Source organism: Emydura macquarii, unplaced genomic scaffold, assembly GCF_026122565.2.
Source record: "Emydura macquarii macquarii isolate MOO-44397 ecotype Brisbane River unplaced genomic scaffold, CSIRO-AGI_Emac_v2 contig_306, whole genome shotgun sequence".
Taxonomy (NCBI): domain Eukaryota; kingdom Metazoa; phylum Chordata; order Testudines; family Chelidae; genus Emydura; species Emydura macquarii.
Genome location: NW_027130443.1, coordinates 8,569,696 through 8,597,248, shown reverse-complemented (window position 1 = coordinate 8,597,248; position 27,553 = coordinate 8,569,696). Strand labels below are relative to the sequence as shown.

General features: G+C 50.0%; 1 protein-coding gene across 1 annotated transcript; it reads right to left on the bottom strand.

Moving 5' to 3' along the window:
* Window positions 1–8,326: 8,326 nt before the first annotated feature.
* FEM1A (fem-1 homolog A) lies at window positions 8,327–14,531 on the bottom strand. The gene is made up of 2 exons (XM_067558430.1): window positions 10,961–14,531; window positions 8,327–10,565 (listed from the first exon to the last, which is right to left on the bottom strand). The coding sequence occupies exon 1, from the start codon at window positions 13,777–13,779 to the stop codon at window positions 11,713–11,715; it is 2,067 nt and encodes a 688-aa protein (XP_067414531.1). The 5' UTR covers window positions 13,780–14,531; the 3' UTR covers window positions 8,327–10,565; window positions 10,961–11,712.
* Window positions 14,532–27,553: the final 13,022 nt, after the last annotated feature.

Sequence of the window (27,553 nt, the reverse complement as noted above, 5' to 3'; positions counted from 1 at the left end):
TGGAATTTAACTATTTCTCTATTTACTGGGAAAATGTTTGCCCTCCCCATTTTATCCGCCCTACAGATATAGCAATAAATACGCACACCAGGGCAAGATAGGATTGGCATTGCACTGAATTTGGGCTGGCCAGACCTGTGGGGTTCAACCTTCACGTTACAGGGCTGTCATTTGTGTGTGTGTTATTTCCCTTCGTCCACACAGCAGCATTAGGAGAAACAAACCAGCAAAGTCAACCCCCCGCAATCAAAAATCATGACTTGGGCCCCCCCAGAAAGTCATGAGAGGGGCTTAAAAATCACGAGACTTCTTATTAAAGTGTCGGGTTCTTTTTATTTCCCTCCTGCGCGTCAGCCTTTAGGGGTGCATGGGCCACATTCTCCATTTGGGCGCTGCACCGGTGAGGGTGAGAGACATCTTTTTTTTTTTTTAAAAAAAGGAAAGCTGAGATTCTTATATAATGGCTTGACTCCAGGCACTGGTGTTTTAAGACCAAATACTGCAAGCTCCAGGAGAGTCCCAAAAGCTGGCCCTACGCACCAGCTGCACAGCGGGGAGGCCAGAGGGGAAATCTGCCACCTTCGACTCGATTCTGAAAAGGAATTGTGTGAAAAAGGGCAGCTGGCGGGGAGGGGAGGGGGGAGGGGGGTGTTTTTTGCCCATTTATTATTATTACATCTCTTACAGTAGTGTTTAAAGTGGGGGGGGGGGGAGGGTTCTAGCCGCCAGGGCTGCAAACTCATTGGGTTCAAAGAGAGAGAAAATTGCCCCTGGGATTGAGAAAACCCAAGAGGCTGACTATTACACAGCTGATACAGGTAGCTTCATGAAACGAGACAGCCTTTTGGTAAAGCCCTAAGGGGAAGGATAGAATTAGAGAACCCAGTTGCAGAGCTGGTGTCTTCCTTTTTTGAGTTACAGAAAGGAGAGACCCAGACCCTCCCTTAGGGGAACAGCACTTTACCTGGCCGCTGTTTCCTCTAGACCCAGGTGAAGCCATCACTATTTCCTCCATTTTAAAGTGGCTGGAGTGGGCACTGCTATTTATACCCTCTCCCAGCCAGCACTGCTCGGGGCTGCAACTTCCTGGCAGGGGGTGGAAACAGCCCCGGGTTGGGTGAAGGTTTGTTCGAATTCATCCCCTTGGGGTAGGGGGCAGTTGGTGGGTCCTCCCTGATGCCACGGCTGGCTGCAGGAAGCTAAAGAGGAAAATGGTTTTCATCATTCAAATAAAACAGAAGCACACATTAACTAGGCAGAAGCTGGAAAGGCGGGAAGGGCTGGTTGGTTGAGACTAAAAGGGGATGAAGTCAGGGGACTATAAATTTGTTCTCCAGGAGTTGGAAGGTCAGATCTGGGGCAGGACTCCGTGCGGGTGAGGGCTATCGGTTTGCAGTGTCCACGAGGCTTGCACACACTTATAACGGGCCTTTATACAAGGGGGACTGTTACCTGGGACTTGGCAAATTCATTTTTACTGGCACACCAAATCAAAGTCCCCTTACTTCTGAAATGATCAGTGGGGTCCTGATTTCTTTCTCTAACTTTGCATGTCTGGGATTTGCCTCTTCCCTGCTGCAGCTCTAGTGCGGCTGAGTCAAGCTCATGCCTTATCCCCACGACAGGCTTCTGCTGGCCAAGATCTGACACACCGTGAAGTTGTGTGCAAGTCATTTGAAGCCCTGCCACTAGAACTTATCCAACAATACTGTCGCTGATGCACGAGGCAGAAGAGAATCCAGCTTAGTCCTCCACAGCATCAGGGAAGAGAGCAGTAAGAAGCGTCTGAAGCCAGCAGATGTGGTTCTCCATGTGCACGGGGAACAGGTCTGCTGAGTAACATCCTCCCATGGGCCGCAAACACTGCTTTGCTAGTGCCCGCCATCCATGCCGTCAAAGATAACGGTGCCCGTGCTGAGTGAAGTCTTTTGGGAACAACCTTAATAGATTACAGTGCAAGACCTCAATCACAGTCTAATTGCCTCCTGGGGCAGGCAGGTGGACTCACTGGACCATGATCACATGCAAAGTTCATAAAAACAGCGCAAAGGGTGGTGCCTGGGTGGAGTTTCTGTGGCTCTCTTATCTCGGTCATTACCAGAGCCGCAGCACCACATGCATTACGTGCTCAGTCATCAAGCCCTTTGCAGGAGCCTTTCACGTAGCAGACACGCCCCGCCTTCACTGCACTCTCTGGACGCAAGCAGGGGAGCAAAATGAGAAGTGGCTGTGGCGCAGCCTCAGTGAAGGGTGATCAGCTGCATCAGCCTACCCCAGGACGAGCTGCCTCCTGAGTCACAGCCAGAGAAACATTCAGAGTTTAGGGGAAATACTCAGCCAAAAGGAAGTTCCTGGCTGCGAAGTAAAATATTTCAAAACGCTCGATACTTCGTTGCAGCTTCCCCAGATCTTCCGCCTCCTCCCGGACAGACTTGCAGGCCAAGCAGAACCGTTAGTTGCACCAAGAGACCCTGACTCTCTCCCCCCCCCCCGTACCATTTTATTTTGCTCCCAAAGCTGGATTGCACCAAAAAGCAGCGCTAGAACCCAACCTGCATCCATGCTTGGCACTGGTAAGTGGTATTAGTCTATGGAACGGTTTAAGCTAACCCACTCTGGGGGAAAAATGCCCTGCACCCACGGGTACCGCCGACTGTTAGCTACGACTGGATCACAGCACGGTTCACTCGGAGGCAGGCCTAGGCCCATCCCTTGGGTTCTCCCACGCGTTTGGCAGCATCCACGGAGCAGGCGCATTGTACCGTGAGCCGCACCCGGGGAGTTGGAGGACGCAGCCCAAGCCAGATCCTCCGTGGCTCTATGAAGTGGTTTATCTGGTCCGTCCATCTCCATTCCCAAGGCCCGGGGCTGCAGAGTTCTGGCCAACCCCCCCTCCCTGACTTGCCCTGCTGTGCTTTGATACATAGTGCAGCCTTCCCGAGGTCCTGCGCGTGTCTGGGCTCAGCAAGAGCTGGCTGAGTGAAGGATGCAATGGGCGCACTGCATTTGCATTGCCGGGCCCGTGGGTGTTTGAATCCAACCTTCACCTTAATGGGGATTTACAATATCACAGACACAGATATTCTGAGTAAAATACCACTTCCTCCTGCTGCAGCCAAGCCGTGGGGCTGGCAGCAGGGGGCTCTCTAATGTCACATAGCCAGCTAGCAATTTGACGGCTCACCTCACGGACAAGGGAGCCAGGGAACAGCCCACCACTGCTGCCCCCTGCCTCTGTCCATCAAGCCACATGACAGCACCTCACCTGCCTTCAGAGGGGCCCTAGTTATCCTGCAAAGGGGCAGGGACCTAGAGAGCGGCTGAATCCCAGTTCAGAAAAGGCTGATATATAAGCAAAGAAACTGCCTTTAACACGAGAGTCACAGCTCGGGGGGAGAAGCGTCTCAGGCTGCAGCATCCCTCCAGCTGGTGGTACACCCCCCCGTACCACACAGCCCTTGTACTGTCAGACACATAGCGGCGTGGGGGGGCCTGGTGAGTTATAGCCGAGCCTGCATCAAACTAAGCGTACAGCCACATTTTGAGTTGGAGGCGTGATTTCCAGCTCAGGTGGGTGTACAATCCCTTCCTAGGGTTTCTAAAACAGCTTGTAACAAGATCCAGCATGAATACAGGCTAGTGACAGGTTCCCTCACTATAAATTTAAAACGACAAGGTCTAAATTAGCTGTGACCACTCAAGAAAGATCTTGGAATGATTGTGGCTAGTTCTCTGAAAACATCCACTCAGTGTGCGGCGGCAGACAAAAAAGCTAACAATGTTGGGAATCATTAGGAACGGGATAGATAGTAAGACAGAAAATATCGTATTGCCTCTTTATAAATCCATAGTACACCCACATCTTGAATACTGGGTGCAGATCTGGTCACCCCATTGCAAGAAAGATACATTGGAATTGAAAAGGTACAGAAAAGGGCAACAACGAGTAGGGGCATGGAAAAGCTTCCATATGAGGAGAAATTAATAAGCCTGGGACTTGTCAGTTTGGAGAGGAGAGGACTAAGGGGGGATATGATAGAGATCTATAACATTGTGTCTGGTGTGGAGAAAGTAAATAAAAACGTGTTATTTACTGCTTCTCATAACACAAGAACGAGGGGTCACCAAATGAAATAGGCAACAGGTTTAAAATGAACAAAAGGAAGTATTTCTTCACACAACGCACAGTCACCCTGCGGAACTCCTTGTCAGAGGATGTTGAAGGCCAAGACTATAACAGGGTTCAAAAAAACGAACTCGGAAAGGTCATGGAGGACAGGTCTATCACTGGCTATTAGCCAGGATGGGCAGGGATTGCTGTTTGCCAGAGGGTGGAAGGGCCAACAGGACAGATCACTTGATGATCACCTCTCCTATTCGTTCTCTCTGAAGCACCTGGCAGGGGCCACCGTCGGAAGACAGGATCCCGGGCTAGATGGACCATTGGTCTGACCCAGCATGGCCGTTCTGATGTTCTTACAGAGCTCTGGTTGTTTGAAAACTCTAGGTGGGTCTGGCTTTGATCAAGCGAGAGTGCTAAAAACAGAAGTGGAGCCACAACAGCACGGGGGGCGGGATGGACGAGCTGCTCCCAGTACAACTCCACACAACCCCTAGGTAGGTACTTGGGCACCAAAGGCATCCTAGCACAGCTACACTTTACATTTAGTACACCAGCTCTATCAGAGGTAGCGCAGGTATGTCCGCCCGCACCGGGCATCGCCTCTAGCTCCATGCAGACAGCCCCGGAGAAGAATACGTGGTCTAGCAGTTACAAGCACAGGACTAGGAGACCATTGCTCCAAGCTCTATAGTTCATACTGTGACCTTGGACTAGGCACTTACCCTTTGTCCCTCTCTTCTCCCCAGCTGTGGAGGTAATTCCCTCCCCCAGGCACACTGAAGTTGAGCTCATCTGTGAGCTCCTGGGATGAGAAAGGGGACAGGTGAGCCAGGAAGCCCCTAGTCACACACTCCAATCCCTGCACGCCCTCCCCCGCCTGGCCAGAACAGGGACTCCACCACCCTGCTCCTTTGTAAACCACTCCGCAGGCTGCGGCTCCCAAGGTTGGAGCAGCTCCACTTTTATTTTTAGCTGCTACAGGGCTCAGTGACCACAAGTGTGATTTGCTTTTTATAGCATCTGCTAAAGACTTCCAAGGGGAATGGCAGGACCCAGGTGCCTGGATGCCAAGGGAGTTTCCCTCTCAGCATTTTCCCTACCCTTATATAACCTTCCTTTGCCTAGGCAGTGCGTTTCCAAGCCAGGCACACAGCAGTTGTGCCTGTTCTGCTAGCTAGGGCCACTCTTTTCCCAGGAACACAACAGGTAACTCTTGCCCCCTCCCCACTCCCAACAGTTTTATGTGACACGTTTATAGAGAAGCAGAATTGACAGCTCAGCTGATAACTCAACACCATAGTACAACTGCTGTATCATGTGAACAGGGGACCCTCTCACCAGGCTACTTGGGATAGGGAGGATTGGGAGGGGAGGCCTATAGAGGTTGGTGGTTTTTACACCTTAGATTTTATCAGGAATGTTAAGTCTTAACCATTTCTGCCAGCCATCCCCTGGTGGGCCAAAGAACTGGGGGAGAAGCTTTCTCAGCTCTCAAATCAGGGGGCAGGGGAGGAATAGAAGCTTTTACAAGGTGCTTTTTCCTTCCAGGTACTTTAGGCGTTGAAGCCAATTTGTGTAAATGTCCAGCAAAACTCACAGCATTTTAACCAGAACGACTCCAACTCCCTTTGCCCTCTCATCTGCTCCTTTTTATTTGGTACCGTGATTTCCTCCTGCCCCTAGCTCTCCAGCCAGCCAGACACCACCAGGAAAAACAGGGCAGAGGAGGAAAAGTTTCAGCTAAGTGATTTGAGAATGGGATTTAGACTCTTAAGAACCACAGATGCTTTCGACTTTTTTTCCCCCCACGTCCTGAATTTCTTGTGTAAAAATCAAGCATTTTGTTTTTAAATGCGCACTCAATACCTACCATTCAGGAAAGCAAAAAGAGGCCACACACTTTTTCCTTTAACACCTCATTTAGCCAGAGGCTAGCAATGGCTTTAGCCTGAGGCTATTACACTGAAATCATGCACTCTCTCCCTTTGCAGCGGCAGATTTTCTTTAACTAGCAAGCATACAGGCTGGTTGTCGGGAGTGGTCAAGACAGAGCTGCATGTGTGTAACTCAGTGCACATTCACAAGGGGAAGTACTAGTTATGTTTTAAACCCTTCATTAAAACTCAGCTACAAAATTCTCAACCATGCCATGGTGGGACAACTGCTTTTCATAGTGCTCAGAACAGTCTGTTACCTTGTACTCTTCTGGTCTGCTCTAGCTACCTGTTGCCCCATCTTTTCCTTAGACTGTAAGCTCTTTGGGGCAGACCCGTCTTTTTGTTGCGTTTGTACAGCGCACCTAGGACAATGGGGCTACACTCTTTGCTTGAGGCATTACCACCATACATAGAACAAACAATCCAGGGCTAACACAATGGGGTTTACATGCTTGTGGCCAAACTACAGAACTGATCCTGCAAATGCTACATGTGCAAATAACCTTACTCATGGGACTAGTCCTGCTGAATTCAATGGGACACATACAATAAGCAAAGGGGATGGGAGATGGATTGCTGTGAGGAGAGAAAGAGGAAAGGATTTTACTGTGTGCTTTGTTGCTTGTCTCTCCTATCTGAAGCGATAAGGGTGGGGGGAGAAGAATTCTGCCATGTGTATTCCTCTCTCTGCCAACCCTCCAGGAAGAGAGAGGTCTTTGCTGTGACATTTAGTCTCACCTAGGCTCATCTGAGCTCTGGCAGGGCTAACTGCAAACATGGGGGTTTTCTCCATAGCTGCACCTGAACAGTACGGGTCATTTCTCTCTAGTGGGATATACAGTATAATTCCAGTTATTCAAATGCCCTTTATCTGAAAATCCAGTTTAACCAAATCCACCGTGCATCCCCCCCATACTAGTTAACAGCACTCATTTCTCCACACACCAGCTTCCCTGAAAGTTTCAGCTGTCCCTCAGGTTATTCAAGTGTACTATATTTGGAATCCCCCTCTCCCCCGTGTTGTACCCCATGACTGCCTGAGGAGAGAGCATTACAAGAGCTGACACCCCCAAGGGTCACCAGACAGGTCCTGTTTTCACCAGAGATACCTTTGAGCATTTGTGACCCTCTAAATGCTCCTGCTGTTACGAGGGAGCCAGGGAAATGCTGATGCAGTCCCTATCTTTAAACTCCAGGCTCTGCACTTTGTAAACACTGATCATATAGCATGAGCACGGGATGATTCAGGGAGTCTAAAAAAATCTCCATAGAAGGGCACTAGCAATTGGCCCCAGCAAAACTTCAGGTGAATCTTTCCCTTCTTTGCATTTCTATGGACACCCATGCAGGAGCCATGCACTGTCCCAGGAGCTGAGAGCGGTTAGTGGAGCTGAAATTTAAAAAAGTGGGCAGCAAAAAGAAACAGACCAATCTGTGGAGAGAGGATTTGCAGGATTGTTTCAGGACAGCGACATAAACCAGGGTTTATGACTACCCTAGAGAGAAATCTCTACCCTCCACCCCACCTAATCATCCAGATACTACAACAGTCCCTAAACATTTCACTGCCCCAGCCAACTGCCTGTTCTACCCTGCATAGTTGAATCAGCCCAGACAACACCACCTACAGTAAATAATGGCTGGTACATGGTAATTATACTTCCATTCATACAGTGATTTCACTCACCCAGTAGTTACCATCAACATGTAATTGCAAGATCCTTATTGTGTAAGTACAACTTATTTATTGTCTGCAAAAAAACCATAACATGGCTTCTCCTTTCACATGGCTCTAATCAATGGCCAGATTCCACACCTACCTGATCACATGGTCACTGCTACAGATTTCTTAATGCCCTTTAACGGTTCCCTTTATTACTATCCGTATGACTGCTCTATGTACAAGAGGGGAACTAATCAAAGGGTGTCCTGAAGAATTCCATGGAAGCTATAATGTCACAATATGGATGGTACATCCTGGGGTTCCACAGCTGAGTGGGTATCCTTTTTAAAAAAAAAAAAAAAAAAAAAAAAAAGCACACCACACCCGAGGTTTTTGAGTGGCTAGGAAATTTTGGATACCCAGCCTGACACCTTAAGGTGGCCTGAATTTCAGCACGCACAAAACACCTGCCCTATGCAAAGCAGATGCCTTTAAGGTAACTTAAGTCAGCCATCCAACAGCTGAAGCATCAAAGATCCATGGTCACTTACCATCCTGGCGAAATCAGTACCCAGAATGGAAGAACAAACACTAGACGTAAACCAAAAGAGCCAGATCCTTCGCTGGTGTCAGTCAGCATAGCCCCACTGACACCAATGAAGTTATGCTGATTTACACCAGTTGAGGTGTACATCTGGCCTAAAAGCTGTGACCAAACTGACAAACTCCCTGAGATTCAGAGTTCAGGGACATCAGCTAGTTTAGGCCGAAAGTGTACTACTTTTTGAAATAGGCTTTAAGTTTTACAAAGTCTTCCATCAGCAAATTTTTTAATTCATTTTAAATGCTGATTAAAATGTGTTTGCATTTAAACGTTCCCCTGCAATTTCTTCAACTCAATCACAACAGCACAATGCTAACACAGGACAGGCAGAAGGTGACGCGCACTAGAAAACAGAAGGGAAACTACTGTCTGCGACAAAAGAGAAATGTAGTAGACATGTAAACAGACAACATACGTAGCTAATCTGTTTTTTGCTAAATTAAGGTCCCTAAATCAAGCAACACAAGCAGGGCCCACTGAGCCTTTGTGGAGATCCACTGACTTCAGCAGACTCTGCTAGGGCACAGGGATCCATGCTAGGGGATTCCAACAAAGGATCAGGGCTAAAGAGTTGGCCTCATGGGTGCACCTCAGGGGTTTGTATCACAACCTTCACATTAAATGGGCTTTCAATTACACAGGGATGACCAAATACTAGGGTCATATTCTGCTCTCCACCCACATGCAAAGTGGGTAAGTCCCCACATCTGCTCCTGCAGCATCTCCTGCAGCCCTCTACATACCTATTCCTCTGTTGTCCCATGGCTGGCATTTTCAAAGAACTCCCAGGACACTGATGAGTTACCAGGTAGAAAGTTTGAAGGGGCACCATCAATTTAGGACTAGAACTTCCCAAAGCACTCAGTGGAAGCTGAGCACCTTTGAAAATCTGGCACTTCAAGTCATCCATTTACAAAATAAGGAGTTTAAAATAGTTTCAGTTCCCACACCCGCCCTGAATCTCCCCCCACAACGCTGGGACTTTTACAACCACACTATTGGTTTTTAAATGCTGCTCTCTCCTACTCCTGTGTCAGGCCCCACTTCAGTAAGGCTGAAGTATGTGTCTAACTTTAATCACGTGAATAGGAGAGTAAAGTCAATGGGCTATGCTTACAGAACCATGCTAAATCAGGGCCTGTAAGACCCACAAAGCCAATGAGGAAACTGAGGAAACCAAAGATGTCACTTGTAAATGAGGACAAAGCATTCAGCAAGACATGCACTTTTTGAATCGGCGCTATCCCTTTTAAGGGGCAGAGGGAACACATTTGCTACAGCAGTACAGATTTAACTTTCCATGGCTTCCACTGGCGCTCAAGCTGGGCTGGAATAGAACGATTTCTCCCATTTATTGCCCAGCAAATTTCACAGCCTCCCTCTCCCTCCCCCTGGCCAAGAAACTGAGCTCCTGAAAACACAGTCCTAGCATCAAGCAATACCAAAGCGTTTGCATTCCATCAGCATTTGTTTTGTTTTATTATTTAAAGTTAGGAGCGCTCATCAGCTCACAAAGTTAATTCATTCATTAGTGCACTTTAGTCTGTATCAGCCAGGAGGAAAACAGTGTACCTAAATTAACTCTGCACTTTACACCTTGATAAGAGTTAAGCCTTCTTGTTTCATAAATAAAACATTTATATAATAGTTAGCACTGCAAAAACTAAATGGCAGCTCTAAAATACCCTTAAAGGGCAGAGAACATTGCATTATTGAGGTTTATGGTTCACTGGCCTGTAAATACTAGTAGAGAAGCTTTGTTAGATTACAGTGCAAGGGCATTTTCAGGGTTCTGCCCTCCTGATCATCCTGACCTTTCCTGAAAGCTTTGAGTGGCAGCTGCTTCACCCTCAGCTACGCATTACGCTCTGACTGGGCCAAGAAATGTGCAGTGGCTGCCACAGCCGTCATTTCTGCTGAGAGAAAATAAAACACAGGGGCTGAATCATGTTCACCAGCACCAACCGCCCAACACAAAGCAGGGTTCTGCTGATATGGGCAAATACCTGGCCAGGCCCCGGGTAAAAAGCTTCTATCCCAATCCTAACAAACAAAACCAGCTCACCCCAACAGTAGCCAATCAAAGAGAGATTTTTATTTCCATCTTTTAAACTAGCACCATATTTAGTATAGCTGCAGAACGAACCAAAAGCAAAGAACAAGAAGAGTCAGTGGCCCTTTCTAGGGAGGTTCTCAGAACAGGATGCTTCAGAGCCCAGTGGACCGGTACCATTCAACCTTTAAAAAAATAAAATAAAAATCACCCTTCATTAACATTCCTTGCCTGCTCTTTCCTCCAACCAATGGCCGCTCCACTGTATGAATGCTCACCTGCTTTAAATAACCCCCCAAGCTCTGTCCACCCTGCACACATTCTCTGATCCTGGAATGGCTTGAGAGAGTATCTCAAATAACAGCTCAAGTAACCTGGCTTTGGCCGGCAGACCATTCCATACGGGCCAACCCCCGGAGCCCACGCAGAACTAAGCCCACACAGACACATAGGTTGGCCCATGCAAAACTGGTAAGATCGAGGCCTTTGCCATAAACAAAGCCATATGGATTTTTAAAAAGTTAGACAGTTCCCCTCCCCCCGTCACATAAACCAATGTTTGCTGACAAAACCATGTTACCAAAGTTGGCCTTCAAATGTAAGTACAGGATTGGAGAAATCTTGCAGTGTGGACAGGGCCTGGCTCTGGCGGGGAAAAAGAAAATCCAGCTTTGCAAACATCCATCAAAATCTCATGACTCTTGTTACATGGCTACTTGTTGGGGGGGGAGGAAGGGGATCATCACACCCAGCTATGAAGTTGTGCAAGCTCTGCCAGGCACTAACCACCCAGCTTTTAGGCTCACGTGCCAAACGTGGGAAGGAATGAGGAACTAGGTTAAATTGAAGATGTGGATATTTTATTCCTTTGCTTGCATTACTATTGGTTCAGTCCTTTGGGGTAGGGTAGGGAGGAGAGGTGCATGTATGTGAATTTAGAGCAATGCTAAAGCATAACGACCGAGTTAATCCAGCACTTGGGGGAAGAGCAGAGGTGGGAGGATGCAGGGGAACCTCCTACAAAATCTCGTTTCCTTCTCCCTTTGAGGAGGAGATGGCTGGCGACAGGGAAAGGCAGCAGCTGCAGTGATGGCTTCTGGCACCTGGTGATGAAGCAGCAAGACAGCCACAGTCACAAGCTCTTGAGTTTCCTTCCCCATATGGATAAGCTCAATGATGGGAAAGGACAATGGCTTCAGCCTGCCTCAGTGCAACGAAGGCTTCCAGCACCCAGGGAAAGGATCTGGCCCCTCCCCGGAACTTGGATTTCCCTCTCTCTTATGGACAATGAGTGGCTTCGTGGGAAAGGACGGTGACCTCCGCCCTCCCTCCCTAATGAAGTTCAATGAAGGCCTCCAGCTCCTCGGGGATGAAGCCCTTGTAAGGGATCTTGTGCTTGTCCAGGGCACGGGCAGCAAGGCACTGGAGGGTGATGTAGTTAAAGGGCTGCATCATGCTCTTGGTAAGCAACTTCTCATCCAGCAGCTCATAAGCCGTCTGCTTGAAGGCGTTCGTGGCGTCCATGTGGGCTCCAGCCTCCATCAGGGCACTCATGATCAGCGGGCAGTTGTTCTGGGCAGCAATGTGCAGCGGGGTGTTGTTGTCATAGTCCCGGCTGTCCGGGTCAGCCCCACACTCCAGTAGTAAGTTCACGACATGGAGTGACGGAAACTTGCCCACTGGGTAACGTCCCACTGTGGTGGTGTCCTTGTCCACAGCCATGTGCAAGGGGGTGAATCCGTTCTTGGCCCGGGGACTGCACTTTAGCAGGCAGTAGATGGTCTGGCGCTTCTGGTGCTCCTGCTCAGGGGTGCATTCCACCTTCTCCAGCAGGAAGACCAGATGGAGGATGATGGCTAGTGCCTTGGTGAACTGTGCGGAATCAGCCACCAGATCCTTATGAAGCAGAAGCGCCCTCTCTACCTCCCGGACCCCTTTGCTCAGCACACCCATGAGATCAGAGAAGCCCAGCTGGGTAGCTAAGGTGCCCTTGGAGCGATCCTGAAGCACATAGGAGAAGAGCTCAGCAAAAGAAAGGAAGCTGCTGGCAGTCATGGGGCTGAGGGGCTCCAGGTTCCCTTGCTGCATGTCCAAGGCATACTTCCACAAGTTAATACAGCGTTCAAAATTGCCTGAGTCAGCATAGACTGCCCCCCGGTAACGGATGTAATAGGAGGTGTCCGGGTGAGAGGGGCCCAGGATGCGCTCTCGGATCAGAAGCGCCTGCATGCGCATCTCATCTGGGTCCGTGATCAGGGCTTCTAGCTCCTCCAGGGTGCTCACCTCCCGGGAGTAATCATAAGCCAGCACCAGCTGCCGGGGCTCAGGCTTGGTCAGGTATTGTCCCCCCCGGTGCCGAAGCTCCATGGCCCTTCGCCAGTACTTGAGGGCCCCTAGCAGGTCACGCTTCTTATCCACGAAAGTGGCTCCCAGCAGCTCCAGAGCTTCTACAGCAGCCTCTCGACTGCAACACTCATACGGGCCCAGCTGCTCGTCCTGGCTGGTGGCAGCGGCACCACCTCCCTTCTGTCCCTCTTGCTGCCCTCCCTCAGGGCAGCCCTGATGTGTTTCCTGGCCAGCACTCTGCCACCTCCGTTGCCTCCCCCTTGCCGTGCAGCTCCCAGCCTCGCTCCCCAACGTCTCCTCCTCCTCCTCCTCTTCCTCCTCGTGTTGCAGCCCTCCTTGGATGAGGTACTCCACAATGTTGGTGTGCCCGGTGACGCTGGCAGCCAGCAGCGGGGTCATGCCGTAGCCATCCCTCTCCATGCGGGCCTTGGAGTGGAGCAGCAGCTGCAGGATCTCCAGGCTGCCGGACTCGGCGCAGTCGTGCAGGGCCGTGTTGCCTTTCACGCTGCGGCGGTTGACGTCCGCCCCTTTCTCCAGCAGGTAGCCGGCGATCTCCCGGTGCCCCTTGTAGCAGGAGATCATCAGGCAGGTGTGGCCGTGCCGGTTGGCCACCTCCAGGTCGGCCCCCCGCTCCCCCACCAGGTAGCGGACGATCTCCAGGTGCCCGTCGAAGCAGGCGGCCCGCAGCGGGGTGGAGTTGGTCAGCGTGGTCTGGTTGACCGAGGCCCCCCGCTCCAGCAGGCAGCGCACCACCGGCAGGTGGCCGGCGGCCGAGGCGGCCCACAGCGGCGGGGCCCCCTCGATGGTCTCGCCGTCGAAGCTGACCGAGCCCCCTTCCTCCACCCGGGCGCCGCAGTGGTCCAGCAGGTACTCCACCACCTCCCGGTGCCCGTGGCGGGCGGCGATCAGCAGCGGGGTCCCCCCGCCGCCACCGCCGCCCGGCCCGGCCGTCAGGGCCTCCAGCTCCTCCCGGCCCCGGCTGCCCAGCAGCTTCTGCAGCAGCTTCAGCTTCCCGTCGCGGGCCGCGTTGTAGACGGCCGTGCGCAGGTCCATGGCCACGGCGAGCGGCCCGGGCCCCTCCTGGCCATGGGGCGGCTGCTCCGCCTGCCTCCGCAGCGCGGCCCGGCGCAGGGGAGCCAGAGAGGCCCGGGGGAAACCTAACAACGGCGGCGGCGGCAACCTTCAGTCCCTCTCCCCCGCCGCCATCTTAGGGTTTTAATGCAAAAACAAAATGGCGTCCCGAGCGTCTGAAGGGATGGGCCTGGGGGGCGCGGGGAATTCTGGGGGGCGTAGTTTCTCCAGCGCCGCTCCCCCCGTGGCTCGCAACGGAGAGCCGGGCGGCCGGGAGACTGCATTTCCCAGCAGGCAACGGGGAAGGGGTTTCCGAGAGCGGAGCCCGTGGGCGACGTGGCGCTTGGGAAATGTAGTTCTGCCGGCGTCGTCCTGCCGCCGCACGGAACAGGCGGTCTGCGCGGCGGGAGACTCTATTTCCCAGCAATCCAATGGGGGAACGGCGGCTCTCTGGGAGCCGGCCCGGGCCACCAGTGCGGGTAGAGGGGCTTCTGGGAAATGTAGTTGTTTCTAATCTCACCCTTCTACGGACGCCTGCATAGGTCCCGCTTAAACCCTCCGCCCCCAGCCGGACGGGTTGGGTTTCCCAGCATGCAGTGCAAACGAACACGTGGCCAGAGGGTTTGTGGTGTGGGGATGGGATTGTGGGGCGTGCTTGGGGGACTACATCTCCCAGCATGCAATGGGCATTGGTCAATGGATTTAACTCTGCCCCCCACCCCCATCCATCCATCCATCCATCCATCCAACCACTTCCAATCCTCCTGCCCCGCCATCCCTCTGGCACAGAGCCAGTGTGAAACATCGGGACGGGGGTGGGGGGTAATAGGCGCCTATATAAGAAAAAGCCCCAAATATTAGGACTGCGCCTATACGATTGGGACATCAGGTCACCCAACTCTCACCAGCCACTCACCCAGCCCTCCCTCTCCATCCATCCATCCTTCCCTCTAGCTTAGATATTTATACAGCATCCGTCACGTCGTGGAGCGACACCAAACCAGACTCTGTGGCAGGAAAGGCAGCCATTTCTGGGCAGGCAGCTGGCACCCGCACACCGCCGGGGAGAGAAGGCAAATTTTCCCCCAAGACACGGTGGCTCCCCGCGAGCCTTGCAAAAAGTGCTTTGTCTCTTCATTCGAAGCCTTGGTTTTTAAGAGTTCTGCTGTGATTTCGTAACACGCACGCCTTTCATCGGATACCTTTAGTTCTAAAAATGCCGTGAGCAGGTTAAACTCCAAAATACAGGAGTCAGAAGGATCAACGTCTCACACAAACAGAAGCTGTGCCATGCACTGCGCTTTTAAACAGCCCTCGAACTTGGTATATTTTAGACATGTAATATCCACAAGGATCTTTTTGTTTTTAGTCAAGCTTTTAGGAGGTTTGCATGAACTCCTGGCTGGCACAACGTGGTCTAGCGATAATAAACTTCAGAAAGGGTATAGCCGCTGGAGTCAGCGTATACTGACTCCTCTCATGTGACAAGGAGCATCATCTTTTGTAACCCTGACCTATATTGAGGGACTAGAAGCAGGAAATACATAATTCAGCCCTTGGTGAAAGTAGTTGCAACTGCACTGACATCAGAGAGTCCTGCTTGCACTAAGGTTGAATCTGGCATGGTGAGCTTCACCTCTGAGGACCCCTGCAGCCTCTGAAGAACAGGGAAGCATATGGAGGAGAGCAGAGATCATTCCCAACTTGAATCCTTTGTGCAGAGGTACAATTCCATGCTTGTAAAGTTCTGTTAATATTAACATTATAAAAGCAGGCTGACCTTCCTCAACTGAAGCATTTATTTGTATGCGTTTGTCCTGACTGCATTTCTGACAAGGAGAAGAATGGATCCACAACTAGGGAACCAGCTGTCACCCCACAGGGTTGGGTGATGCAGGAGACTGGCCAAAGATCCTTTCATCTGTGGACCATCAGTTCAAGTTCAACCCAGGTGCACAATGACCTCAGCTCCCTACTCTTCTACAGCCTCTCTAAAGTGAGTTGCTGAGTCTCAATCCTAATGGACAAGTGTCCACAACTCAGCATCTTAATTGGTCCAGCTGAAATCAATGGGAGTTAGGGCTTAAATACCTTTGAGGATCTAGGCCAAAAATACTGTCAAACCAAATCAATTAATTATCTGCAGGTTATTCATTTATGGGTGAGATTCAGCCCTCTCAGAGTTCATGAGGGTTCAGGTGCTGTGCTGGGCATCTGCACAGGGGTGAATTTTACTCATTATATTTTATTTATAGCTGTTTCTCCCTCTTCTCTGCATTAGCCTGATTTTTTTTGGTCTTGTCTGGAATTACCTTGGATTATCCCTGCTAATGGGTGTTGCCTTTGCAGAGAATATGATTTTAGTTGCTAAGAAACTGCTTTTGCACAACAAACAGCATGAGTCTGATTTTCACCTCCACAGCAGTTGAAGTCAGTGGGAGCAGCGGGTGCTTGACATCGCTAAGAATCAGGGCCAGTGGCTCTGTGCCTTAAATCCCATGTGAGGCAGTGTTTGCATGTGTGAGACAGTAGGATTTGTGCACGGCCTATGCCAAAGTTCTGAGTGGCTTCACCCGCAGAAGAGATCAGCACATGTCTGTCTGTGCATTCTTGGCATGTGTTCGTGTGCAAAAGCACAGTTCTGTGTTTGAACATGTGTGCACAGAAGTACGAGAGTGGCTGTGTATGTGTACACGGGTGAGTGTTCCTGTGTCTCTCTTGCGCACACCGGAGGGAATGCGTGTGTCTGTGCACCTGTGTTTGCGTAGGTGTGAGAGCAGTGTGTGTGTAGCGTGTGTGTGTGCATGCGTGAATGCATGCCAGAGGTCAGTGTGTGCATGTGTGAGATAGGGGTCGCTGTGTTCCCATAAGTGTCGGTGAGTCTCCATCTTTGCGCATGCCAGTACGTACACGAGTGACTGTGTGTGAGCATCCATGAGCAGATGTGTGCCGGCACAGTGCGTGTGTGGGTCTGTGTGGCCATGTATGGATGTGTGTGTATACATGTGAGAACACAATCTAAGTGAACACCTGTGTGAGCGTCCGTGGGGGAAATCTGGGGTACTTAAAAGCTAGAGGAACTGCAGTTTCAAGGCACAGACACTGGGCAAACTGACATTTCCTCTCCTCCCTGCCTCTTCTTGTTGCCATAGTGATCAGATGTACTAGCACTTTAATCTGAACTGCCCATTAACTAAAACTCTAGAATAACACCCCTTCCACGAGATGCACGTAGCATCTACAGCAGCGCCTCGCAGACTCCTTTGGGCCCAGAGCTGCGTACTCACACCACAGCCTCACTCCAGTTGCTCAATGGTCCACTAAAGCCGTCTGGCACCTTCCCGTCATCACCTTAGGGCCGAAACGCAGCCAATAGACATCTGTGCGGTGAATGAAGAAGTTGCTTAGCGGCGATGCTGAGAACGTGCCTAGATCTAATGAGGGACCGAGGCCATTGGTGCTCCCGCTCCTTTCCACCCTGATCCCTCCATGTTCTCACTCCTTGCTCCCAGAATAACCTCCTGCTGAGAGCCTCGGAAGTGGAATAATCTGCCCGAAGCTAGGACAATAAACTGGCTGCCTGGAGGTACCACATGTGGGAAGTGTGTGCAGTCCCTGCCTCCTTTTACTGACTGACTGCGGCCAGGTGCTCTCCAAGGCACCCCCTTGTGGCCTGGGGAGGCCCTGTTGGCACTCTGCCTCAATTTCCTATCAAGTCCCAAAGTAATTCACAGACACTCAGAGTCTTTAAAACAACATTTCCCTTCCCCGAGAGGAGGGTGGGTATAATTTATATTCAGATTACTCACTTCCCTTTTTATTTTCAAGGTGGCACAGCTCTCCCTCATGGGGCCCGTGTGTTCTCAGTCTGTGCCTCCCTGGCCTGTAGACTTCTCCATCTGGGGCAGGGCTTTCATGGCACCTCCTGCCTGGGACCCATGGGTTCTCTTTTCAGTTCTGCCTCCCCCGCCTGTAGCTCAGCCCTTCACATCTAGGGTCTCACAGTCCTGCTTTGTGGGACCATGGCTTTAAGTTCTGGCTTCGTTAGACTGTAGCTCAACCCTTCACATTCAAGGGTTGTTTGCACAGCCCTCCTTCCTGGGGCTGGTTGGCTTCCCCCCTCACCCCCCCCGCCAGCAGCTCCCTATGTGATGGCTTGGAACCTCCCATGCCTACTTATCTAATCAGTCTCTTAATCCTTTCCAGGTGGCTCTAATAAGCAGGGCCCCCACTTGGGGGGGGAGAAAGGGTACACTTTACTGGGGCCTGGAGGCCCTGGGAGGCCTGGCCCAGGCTGCAAGCCCCATGGGTATGTGTGTGGGAGGGGGCCCATGTTACAAGTTTGTACTGGGCCCGAACAAATGATGCTTGGACCCCGCTAATAACCCCAAACACCTGTCTGAGCTTGACTGGGAGAGAGGGGAGCCTTGCCCTGCCCAATCCTAGATTCCTAGTTTGTAAGGCCAGAAAGGACCATCATGATCATCTAGTCTGACCTCCTTCCCATGGCAGGCCACCGAACCTCCCCCACCCATTCCTGTAACCTCTGGCTGAGCTACTGAAGTCTACAGGGCTCCTGGTCCTGGGCTCTTAAAAGGAAACTGATCTGGGTTTTTCCTACATCTTTCCTCTCCCAGACACTGACTCTTCCCCAGGACCAACTTCCTTTCTCCAAATGGCTGCTTCGAGGCCTTCATCCACTTTCCCTGGACCTATGGAACAGGGTGATGATTCCTCAGGGCGTAAGAGGCCACCACTTTGTTACACCGACAATGGACATTTCTGCCCTCTGGTCGCTGGAAAAGCTTCTGAATGTCGCCTCTCACACTTCCGCTGGGCTGGAATCCCGCAACAGCGGAAGGGGGCGGCTAGTGAATAGCATCTCACAAGACACTGTGTGCAGATCTCCTCAGGAAAGATACAGGGAGCCACCTCCGCGGCTTCTGGTAACAGGAGCAGCAGCCCTGGCTCAAATTTGGCTGTGGCGTAAGCGGGTGCAATGTCTTTGACTCTCTGAGCTGAACCGTCTCTCTCTAGCTATGGTTCAGGGGCAGAGGGCTTTCTTGGCTGTTGCCAATGCACTCTCCAGCTCCTAGATAACTTGGGCAAGCACCCCTCCTACAAAGAGAGGCAGGAATGATCAGTGCTGACTTGGCCCACGTCTCAGTGGCTGAGGTCACAGGAAGCAACCACGTTTGCAGGATGTGATGGGAAAGTTCCCAGTGCTGGGACATGGTCCAGGAAGAGTCACTGTTCTCTCTGTGTCAGTGCAGAGGGGATGTTCTGGCTTGTGTGCTCCTGGACTGTGACCAACTCACGTCTATAAGGTTCTTCTCTTGGACAAACTGCTCCTTATCTCAGCTGCACGGGGCTAGGCTTCAAATACTGTGGACGGTTTGTAACTTCCTAGGCTGGGTCTGATGGCATCATTTCATTTCAGCCAAGCTACCACACTGCCTTCAGATGCAACTTTCGGCCATGGCTGGCAAGGGGTGGATGTAAACCACTGACTTAGCAGCGGAAGGCTCTGCGGTCTGAACCATTGTGTCCCCGGCCGGTAGGCTGCTTGCAACGCGTTGCCTATGAGACGCTCTGTAGGGTGTAGGGAGCTGGCGCAGATCAAACCCTATGCATTGGTCTGAGAATGTACTGGGAAATCAAATCCCTGAGGGGATGGAGAGAAGTTGAAAATGAGACATTTCGAGGGGGCTGCTGGGCTGGGTGGGAGGAGGGTTCATTTTTCTAGTGTATATTGCTATTTCATGTTCCCTCTCAGACAAGCTGAATTACCCAGCACCGGCTGCTGGTGCACTCATGCAATCGCCTTCATTGAAATAAAGACAATGCTCTGAAAAGCAAATAGAAGGCTGTCCTTGAGGCTAAGGCATTGAATTGGCACTTCAGAGATCTGTATTCAGTTCCCATCTCTGCCACAGAGTCCGTGTGAGATCCTGGGAACATCACTTAATCTCTCTGGGCATCGGTTCCCCACCTGTAACATAGGGATAATAATAATCTATGCCTTGTCTGTTTACACTTCCAGCTCTTCACGGATCAGGAACCGTATCTCACTCTGGGTCTGCAGAGCACCCAGTGCACGGGGGTCTGGATGCACGATGGTGCTACCATACTACATAGAATAGACAGTAATAAAAGGAGTTGGATTCTGATTCAGAACCAGTTTGATGTGGTGCGACCGTGGGTTGGGATGGAAGTCCTTAGTTCCACTCCACTTTCCCCAAAGCGTGGAGGTGCTTGGATCTGGGTCAAATTTCCAGAATCTTCTAAATGACTTAGGAGCCTAAGACCTTTGACTTCCAATGAGTTTTCTAAGTGTCAAACCCACGTTTGAAAATGGGCTCCTCTGTCATTTGGATGCTTTTGGACTTTGTACCCCAAGTCTTTGTATTCAAGCTGGTTCTAGTGTTAACAGCGGGTCATGATGACTGGGTCTGGATCAGAACTTCCCCAGAGTTTGGGCGCGGGGGGTGCAGTCAGGTTTTTCTTCAGTGCAGATTATCAAGCTCCAAGCAGCTTTCAGGGAGATGGCCAATTTCCAGCAGGCAAAGGAAGCTGGCGTCTTGCCAGTAGGTGGTTTTGAGGATAACATCCCTTGTACTTTTAAGCAATTGAAGAATAAATTTGCTCTACAAAGGGGAGAATTCTAAAAATACCAAGAAATGGCAGGGTGACATTAGCAGGAACAGTGACCCAATCTCCAACTCGCTGCAGGGGCTTTTGTCCTATAACTACCTTCATCATTAAGGTTTATGATGACATTATTCCTCTGCTTAAATAGGGCATGGAGGCCACAGCCACCTGGGAAGAAGGGTTTGTGATCAGCCAGTCGCAGATGAGTGAGATGGAGAGGCACGTTGATTAACACGAAATGAATGTTGTTTCATTTCCATTAGGCACAAGCCTGGCCATTCTGGAGTTGAGCGGCTGGGCTGCTGCCCGCTGATTTTTTTCAGATTTAATTTCTCAGGACTGGAGAGAGTGTTGCACATGGTGGTGGGTGGACTTGTGGGCAGGGGATGGGGGAAGAGATCTGTCCTTTGGTGCATCATTGCAGGCTGCCGAGTTGTGGAGCTGTTGAATTTCTTTGGCGCTGGGTTTCCTGGTATAAACATTGTTCCAGCTCCCATCTCACTGCCCATCCAGAACAATAACAGCAATGGGCAAGAACCCTTTGTATGGATATAGGTCACAGAACCCAACCCTCCACAAACAGGAAGAACAGATTAACGGGTGGGAGGAAAAACGGTGTAGTACAGTGATTCTCAACCAGGGGTATGCGTACCTCTGGGGGTACACAGAGATCTTCCAGGGGGTACATCAACTCATCTAGATATTTGCCGAGTTTTACAACAGGCTACATAAAAAGCACTAGCGAAGTCAGTGCAAACTAAAATTTCATACAGACAATGACTTAATACTGCTCTATAAACTGTATGCTGAAATTTAAGTATGATATTTTATTCCAACTGATTTATTTTATAATTATATGCTAAAAATGAGCAATTTTTCAGCAGGGTGCCGTGACGCGTTTGTATTTTTATGCCTGATTTTGTAAGCAAGTAGTTTTTAAGTGAGGTGAAACCTGGGGTATGCAAGACAAATCAGACTCCTGAAAGGGGCACAGTCAGCTGGAAAGGTTGAGAACCACTGGTGTAGTGGATAGCGCACCAGACTGAAATGCAGGAGCTCTGGGTTCAAGTCTCTGGTTCAGCTACCACCTTCCTGTGTGCTATTAGGTGAAGTATGCAATCCACCCTGAGCTGTTATCTGTCTGTAGCAAGTGGCTTCCGCCCCAGGGGGCTGTGAGGCTCTCTATATTAATGGCTGTGAGATGCTCAGATGCTATAGCTAGAGAACACTTTCCATTCGGTACCAATGGCAAACAAAGAAACATGGGAACCCCCTAATGGCCTGAAGTTTATTGACTGTGTGGCCACTGGGAACATAGTACTATGTTTGTAACCTTAAAGCAAAGAGATTAGGAGGTCAAGCAACTACTTTTGTCCTTTCATGCCTGCCCTAGATAGTCTGCATGTGTATCTATATTTGCAGGGTAACATTTTGCCAGGTAAGTCTCATAGAGAGTCAATGGGACGTAGGCTTCTAAGTCACTTAGATGCTATTGAAATTGTTACCCTCTATATTTTTGGTTTTCAAAACCCAATAGAAACTAAGGGCCAGGGTAACGGGGTCTGCCTGGCCTTCTCTGCCCGCTGCTGAAAGAGTGACCCTATTACACCCCGTGCTCAGTGCCCGTTTAGGCACCTAGGTAAGACCCAGATTTTCCAAAGGTTTCAGCACCCAGCAGCTCTCATTGTTCTGAGGAGTTCTGGTCCCAGCTCTGTCACTGACTTGTCATGGGGCCTTGGCCAAGTCACTTCACCTTTCCTCATCAAAATGCTGTGAATGGTAGGGATGGGAGGTGAGAGCGAAAATGCGGTTATTAGCAATAACAGGAACAGAATCCTTTAGTGTAGGGAAGTGAATGTACACAGTGCTTTACCCAGATACGCCTGCTGCCTTTGACTAAACTCCCACGGACTTCAAGGGGAACAGAAGCAGGGTCTTAGAGCAACTCACAATCTCTGCCGTGGAGAGTTTACATGGAGAGTCTAAAGCCCAGATCCACTGAAGCACTTAAGCCTGTGCTTAATTTTCAGCACGAGAGTCCTGCTGAAGTTAACGTGGGATTGGTACTGTATGGTGGCATGGCATGGTGGTGGGTGGCTGAGGGTCTGGGCCGTACGGCAGCTAGGGTTCTGGACCGTACGGCAGCTAGGGTTCAGCGCCGTGTCCTGTCGGTGGGCAGCCAGGGTCTGGGCCATATGGTGGCTAGGGTTCAGGCGATACAGCGGCATGTCCAGTCGGTGGGCGGCCGGGGTCCGCACTGTATGGCAGGCTATGATTTGTTGTCACTTTTATAAGTCAGAACAACAAAATCACTAGTCTTCCACACAGAGCCAGACCATGCGTGTCAGTGCTTCCCCCTAGCTCCTTAGGGAAATGCTGTTTAATTGCTTCTTCTGTCACCTTTCCCCACCACATCCACCTCCTGTAGACAGGAGGATGCAGGCCTCATTGTTTCAAACCCAAGTGGACTGGGCCGGACCTCCTGCTCATGTAGCTCCCCTCCCTGCCAGCTTCTCCTGGAGCTGAGCTGCTGTGCAAAGTGCTGTGTCAACTTGCCCATCTCCTGGTTGTAGCCCAAGCTGACTGAAGCGAGACCATGCAATACCTGTTTGGGAACGCTAGAAGGAAGCAGTCACGTCAAGAAGAGAAGAACAAGATAGTGGGAGCACGGGAGTTTCCTGGAGTCTCCTGGAATCCCGCCTAAGCCTGCTGGGTGAGTGAAGTTAGTGAGCAAAACACAGCTGTGGTGCTCTTTCCTCCCCCTCCCCGGATCTTCTGAGCGCGATGATCATTTCTCTCCAGGTTCAGCTTTGCCTCCACCTCCCAGCTCTCTTCTCTTAACGTCTTGCGTCTCTCTTGGACAGCTTATGCTCCAAGGCAGGGCCTGCGCTTATTCTGTGCCCGTGCGGCCCTTGGGGGGGAGGGTGACGTACCCGAGCCATGGAAATCTCAGAGCGAGGCGTCTACCTCGCCTCCGTCTTCCCTTCGGTCTGATCCTCGACTGGACCTGTGTGAACACACTTAACAAGAGCAGGTTCACGTTTCCATCATCTTCCCCTCAACCGGCCAGTACAGGCTTCTCTGGCATTAGCTTTGCAAAGCCGTTTCTGTTAAAGACTCTCCCCATGAGGAGGAAATGTTCTCTCAGGGAAGAGTCGGTTCGTTGGTGTCGCAAAAGGTCACGCCCTTACACGAGCAAACAACCAGGGCTCCAAATCCTCTGGTTTTTCCTGTGGACTCCCTATGGACTTTTGAATCTGACTCCAGGTGGATATTTTAATCAGGGAGTTTGTGCCGCTTAGGAGATAACAGTTCATTGTGCTCGCCCCGGTAGCGTGAGTGTTTGCGATGGCTAGATAAAGAGACCTGGCAAAACCCAGATGGTCTTATTTAATAGTGGGAATAGTTATGCCTGCTTTGTCCAGGTGACGGGCTGGAACTGCTGCCCAGGGGTTACTCGACACCGTGTTGATGCAAAGACATCACCAGATGCTGGTTATTACCCGGATTTTGCGACTGAGCCCATTATGAAACGGCCTCCTTTCTTTGTTTCACAGGCTGCTCCTGGAGGCTGGCAAATAACAGGCTCGGTTCTGCCCTGACGTACGCAGGGGACTTCAGAGGGAAACGTGGGTTTGTATCTGAGAGAAAGACTTGAGCTCCGCAGAGCAGGGAGGGCATGGTTGGGTGGTTATTCTACGACAGGAGGCTGAAAGGCCAATTTCTTTCAACCACTCAAGTCCCTTCAGAGGCAGCAGTCAATGCACACTACGTTAGTGTGAAATGGAGCATTGGGCCAGAGCCCCCGCTCCCACTTACTGACATCAAGTAGCTCCTTACTCTGCAAAATGCCCCATCACTTTGATATCCACTTCTTGTCTTTTGTCTTACACAAAGGGCAGGCCTGTGGTGCAATCCCTGGGTGTGATTACAGCTCGTGCAGGCATCCGTCCGCTCGGGGCCCAGAGCAGCGGGACTGCAGTAGCGTGCATTTCAGATTAAAGCTGGCTCGGATGTGTCTAATCGATATGCAATCACACCCGCTGATGACAGTCTAGGCATACCCTTAGATAAGATTTTGGGGCATCTTTTTGTTCTGCACTTGTACAGTACCTAGCACTATAGGGCCCGGGGCCATGACTGGGGCTCCTCCTAGACACTAAAACAATAAGAGATAAATTATAATAATCATGATGGAGTAAAGTACTATTCCGCATCAGAGCATCAGAATCCGGCCTTTTGTTTGTTTTACTCAGACAAAATTTCCTTTTCAGTCAGCGGGTGGTGGATAGAATAAGGACAAAACCCAGACCCACATGTGTGCTAGATCTGTGCCAATTGTTCAAGATAACTGACTTGAAAAGAGAGAAAAAAAACTCTCCGAAGACTCTCAAACTCTAGGGCAGTGCTGCTCAACTGGCAAGGAGGGACGCCCACAGCTAGGGCAGGTCAGGAATTTTTTTACCTAAAGTTTTCTTGTTTAAAAAAAAAAAAATTGCAGATTTGTCAAAACCAAAAGCGGTTTGTGAAACAGGGTTAGTTTTGATGACTCTCCCAGCTTCAAAAAACAATGGACTTTTTTTTTTTTTTTTTTTTTAAATGATCAAGATGCTTTGTTTTGACATTTTCAAAACAAAAAAACCCCAGTTTCTCAGTTCAAAACTACCTTTTGTTTGAAAATTCAGTCTAATTAAATTTTAAAAGGTTGAAAAAAAGGAAGAAGAAGAAAAAAAGGCAAAAATCAAAACAAAATGTTTCAATTGCCCCAAAACAATTTTTTTTTTTGCAGTTGACCAAATTTTTTGAGATTTCAGCTTTTGCACTCTCATTTGGGATGTTTTTGAGCTCTTGGAAAATATTAGCAAATCGGGAAAAGCATTTCCCTCCCATTGCTAGTCATGCCACCAGGTGGGATCTTAAAAGGCAATCGGGGAAGGTGGGTGGGTTGTGAGGCACAGAACATTTTATTGCACTATTAAGCAAAGAAAATCTGTCTCCCCCATTCCTCGCACATCCTTCCCCTTTGAGATCAAGCATTCTCTGTCAACCTCTTGAAACACGCGCACCAATGCATGGCATAGGCTTAGCATGGATGCATATTTTTACTGTTACTTTTACAGTAAATGTCGGGGGGAGGGGGGGGGTCATGAACATTTTTGACATTGAATAAGGGGGTCTCCAAGCTGAGAAGCACTGATCTAGGGTAGTTGAGCCCCTGGAAGATTTTGTTTTGGTTGATGCCACCTGGTGAAATTCACCGTGTTGAGGGCCTGCACTAGACATCGGCACCGCTCAAGATGAAATGGATCCCTGGCTGGTATGCAAAGAAGGGGGCCAGGTAGCCCTACCAGAGGCAGGGGAATCTCTCTGTAAGTCAAAGACTGGGAACCAATCAGAAATCCCACCTTAATTCGATCCCAAATGGAATCAGTGCCGGCTAATCAGGTTGCTGAATTCATCAGATGGGCCGGGGGGGGAGGGGCGGAGCTCACGTTTCAACCAGTCAGAAGCCAGCTTATTCAGAATTTAATGGGGGTGGTGGAAAATAAACCTGCTATGCTTATCTGATTGGCTGATGCTCGCTGTCCCCAGAGCCAATCAGAGTGCAGTACATAAATACTAATTTACAAACAATCGCCTCTCTACAGATTGCACCTGTTGCAACCACCGTCTGGTGCTGGAGTCCACCATAGTTTCCCTTGAAACTTGCCGCAAATAGAGACAGGATCTGAACTGAGCATGTGAGCATGTTGGAAACGGCCCAGATCGAAGAGCTTAGCCTCCAGCTATCTGGGAAGAGGCTGGCTCTTCCTGGGGAGATCCCCAGCTGCACTTCCAGACTGTAAATTAAACAAACAGGATTTCTTATATTACAGACCACGGGGGTGGTGGAACGAACAGCATGGCCTTTCTGCTGTTATTTCCTTGGATTTAAATCCCCCCTTCCCATTTTACCTGATTTGTTATTTATTAAAATGATTTAAGGAGAGACCCGGGGGGAAGGGGGGCAACTGGGAGGGGAGGAAATGCTCAGTGCAAATTATATTTTGAGCTGTTGTGCTTTGCCTGTGTGACAGAAAATAAATCTCTCTGGCAATGCTTCTCTGTCTGGGAGTTGTCATTAAATGCAATTAAACAGACCCTGCAGGTGTCCTTGATCAGGCCCACAGCAGCCCGTTCACAATCGCAATGTTATTATCATCCTGACAACAAAACACCAGATATTTCCTGAGCTGCTCTGATCGATGAGATGGCCTGACTTGGAGCTGAAGGGGGTGGGGGACTGGCATGGTTCAAACATGCTCTTTAGAGTTACTGCTGGAAAAGTCAAAGAGCTACTCAGCAGCCAGGGGAATGGAGGGACATGGGATCTGGGGGCAGGGGAAGAGAGAGGGATGTTTGGGGAACAAAGAAAAGAGGGAGAAATGGAGGTGATACAACGTTATTTCATATGGTGGCAGTACACTTTAAAGCAGAAGGCTAGGCTTGAGGATAAGGCACTGGAGTAGTACTCAGGAGATAGGGGTTTGATTCCAAGCTCTGCCACAGATTCTGTGTGTCCCCTCAGGCAAGTCCCTTATGGTCAGATTTTTCACAAAAACTTAGCTTGCTTTTAAGGCACTAAACTAAGCGGCCTGATGTGTGAAGGCACTGTGCCCATTGGGTGCTGAGATCTTTTACAATCTGGCTCTTGGTTCTTTCCCACCTTTTTGTCGGTCTCATCTATTTAGCTGATGAGCACTCTGAGGCAGGGTCAATCTCTAACTATGTGTCTGTGCAGCACCCAGTATTTTTTTCAGTACCTTGAAGTCTTTAAATCCTTATCTGAGGACTTCAATAACACAGTCTTAGGTCAGGGATCTATTCAGGAGTGGGTGGATGAAGATCTGTGGCCTGTGTTATGTAGGAGGTCAGATTAGATGATCATAACGGTCTCTTCTGACCTTACAGTCTATGAATAATGGATTTTTCAGTTCAGGGCCTGAACCAAAAGATCTCCCCAAAATTCCAGTCTGATTTGAACCAAAATGACTTAAAAATGTTTCAACAAATTGAAAAACTCAAAAAGATTTCTTTTTGGATTGGACAAAATGTATAGAGTTGG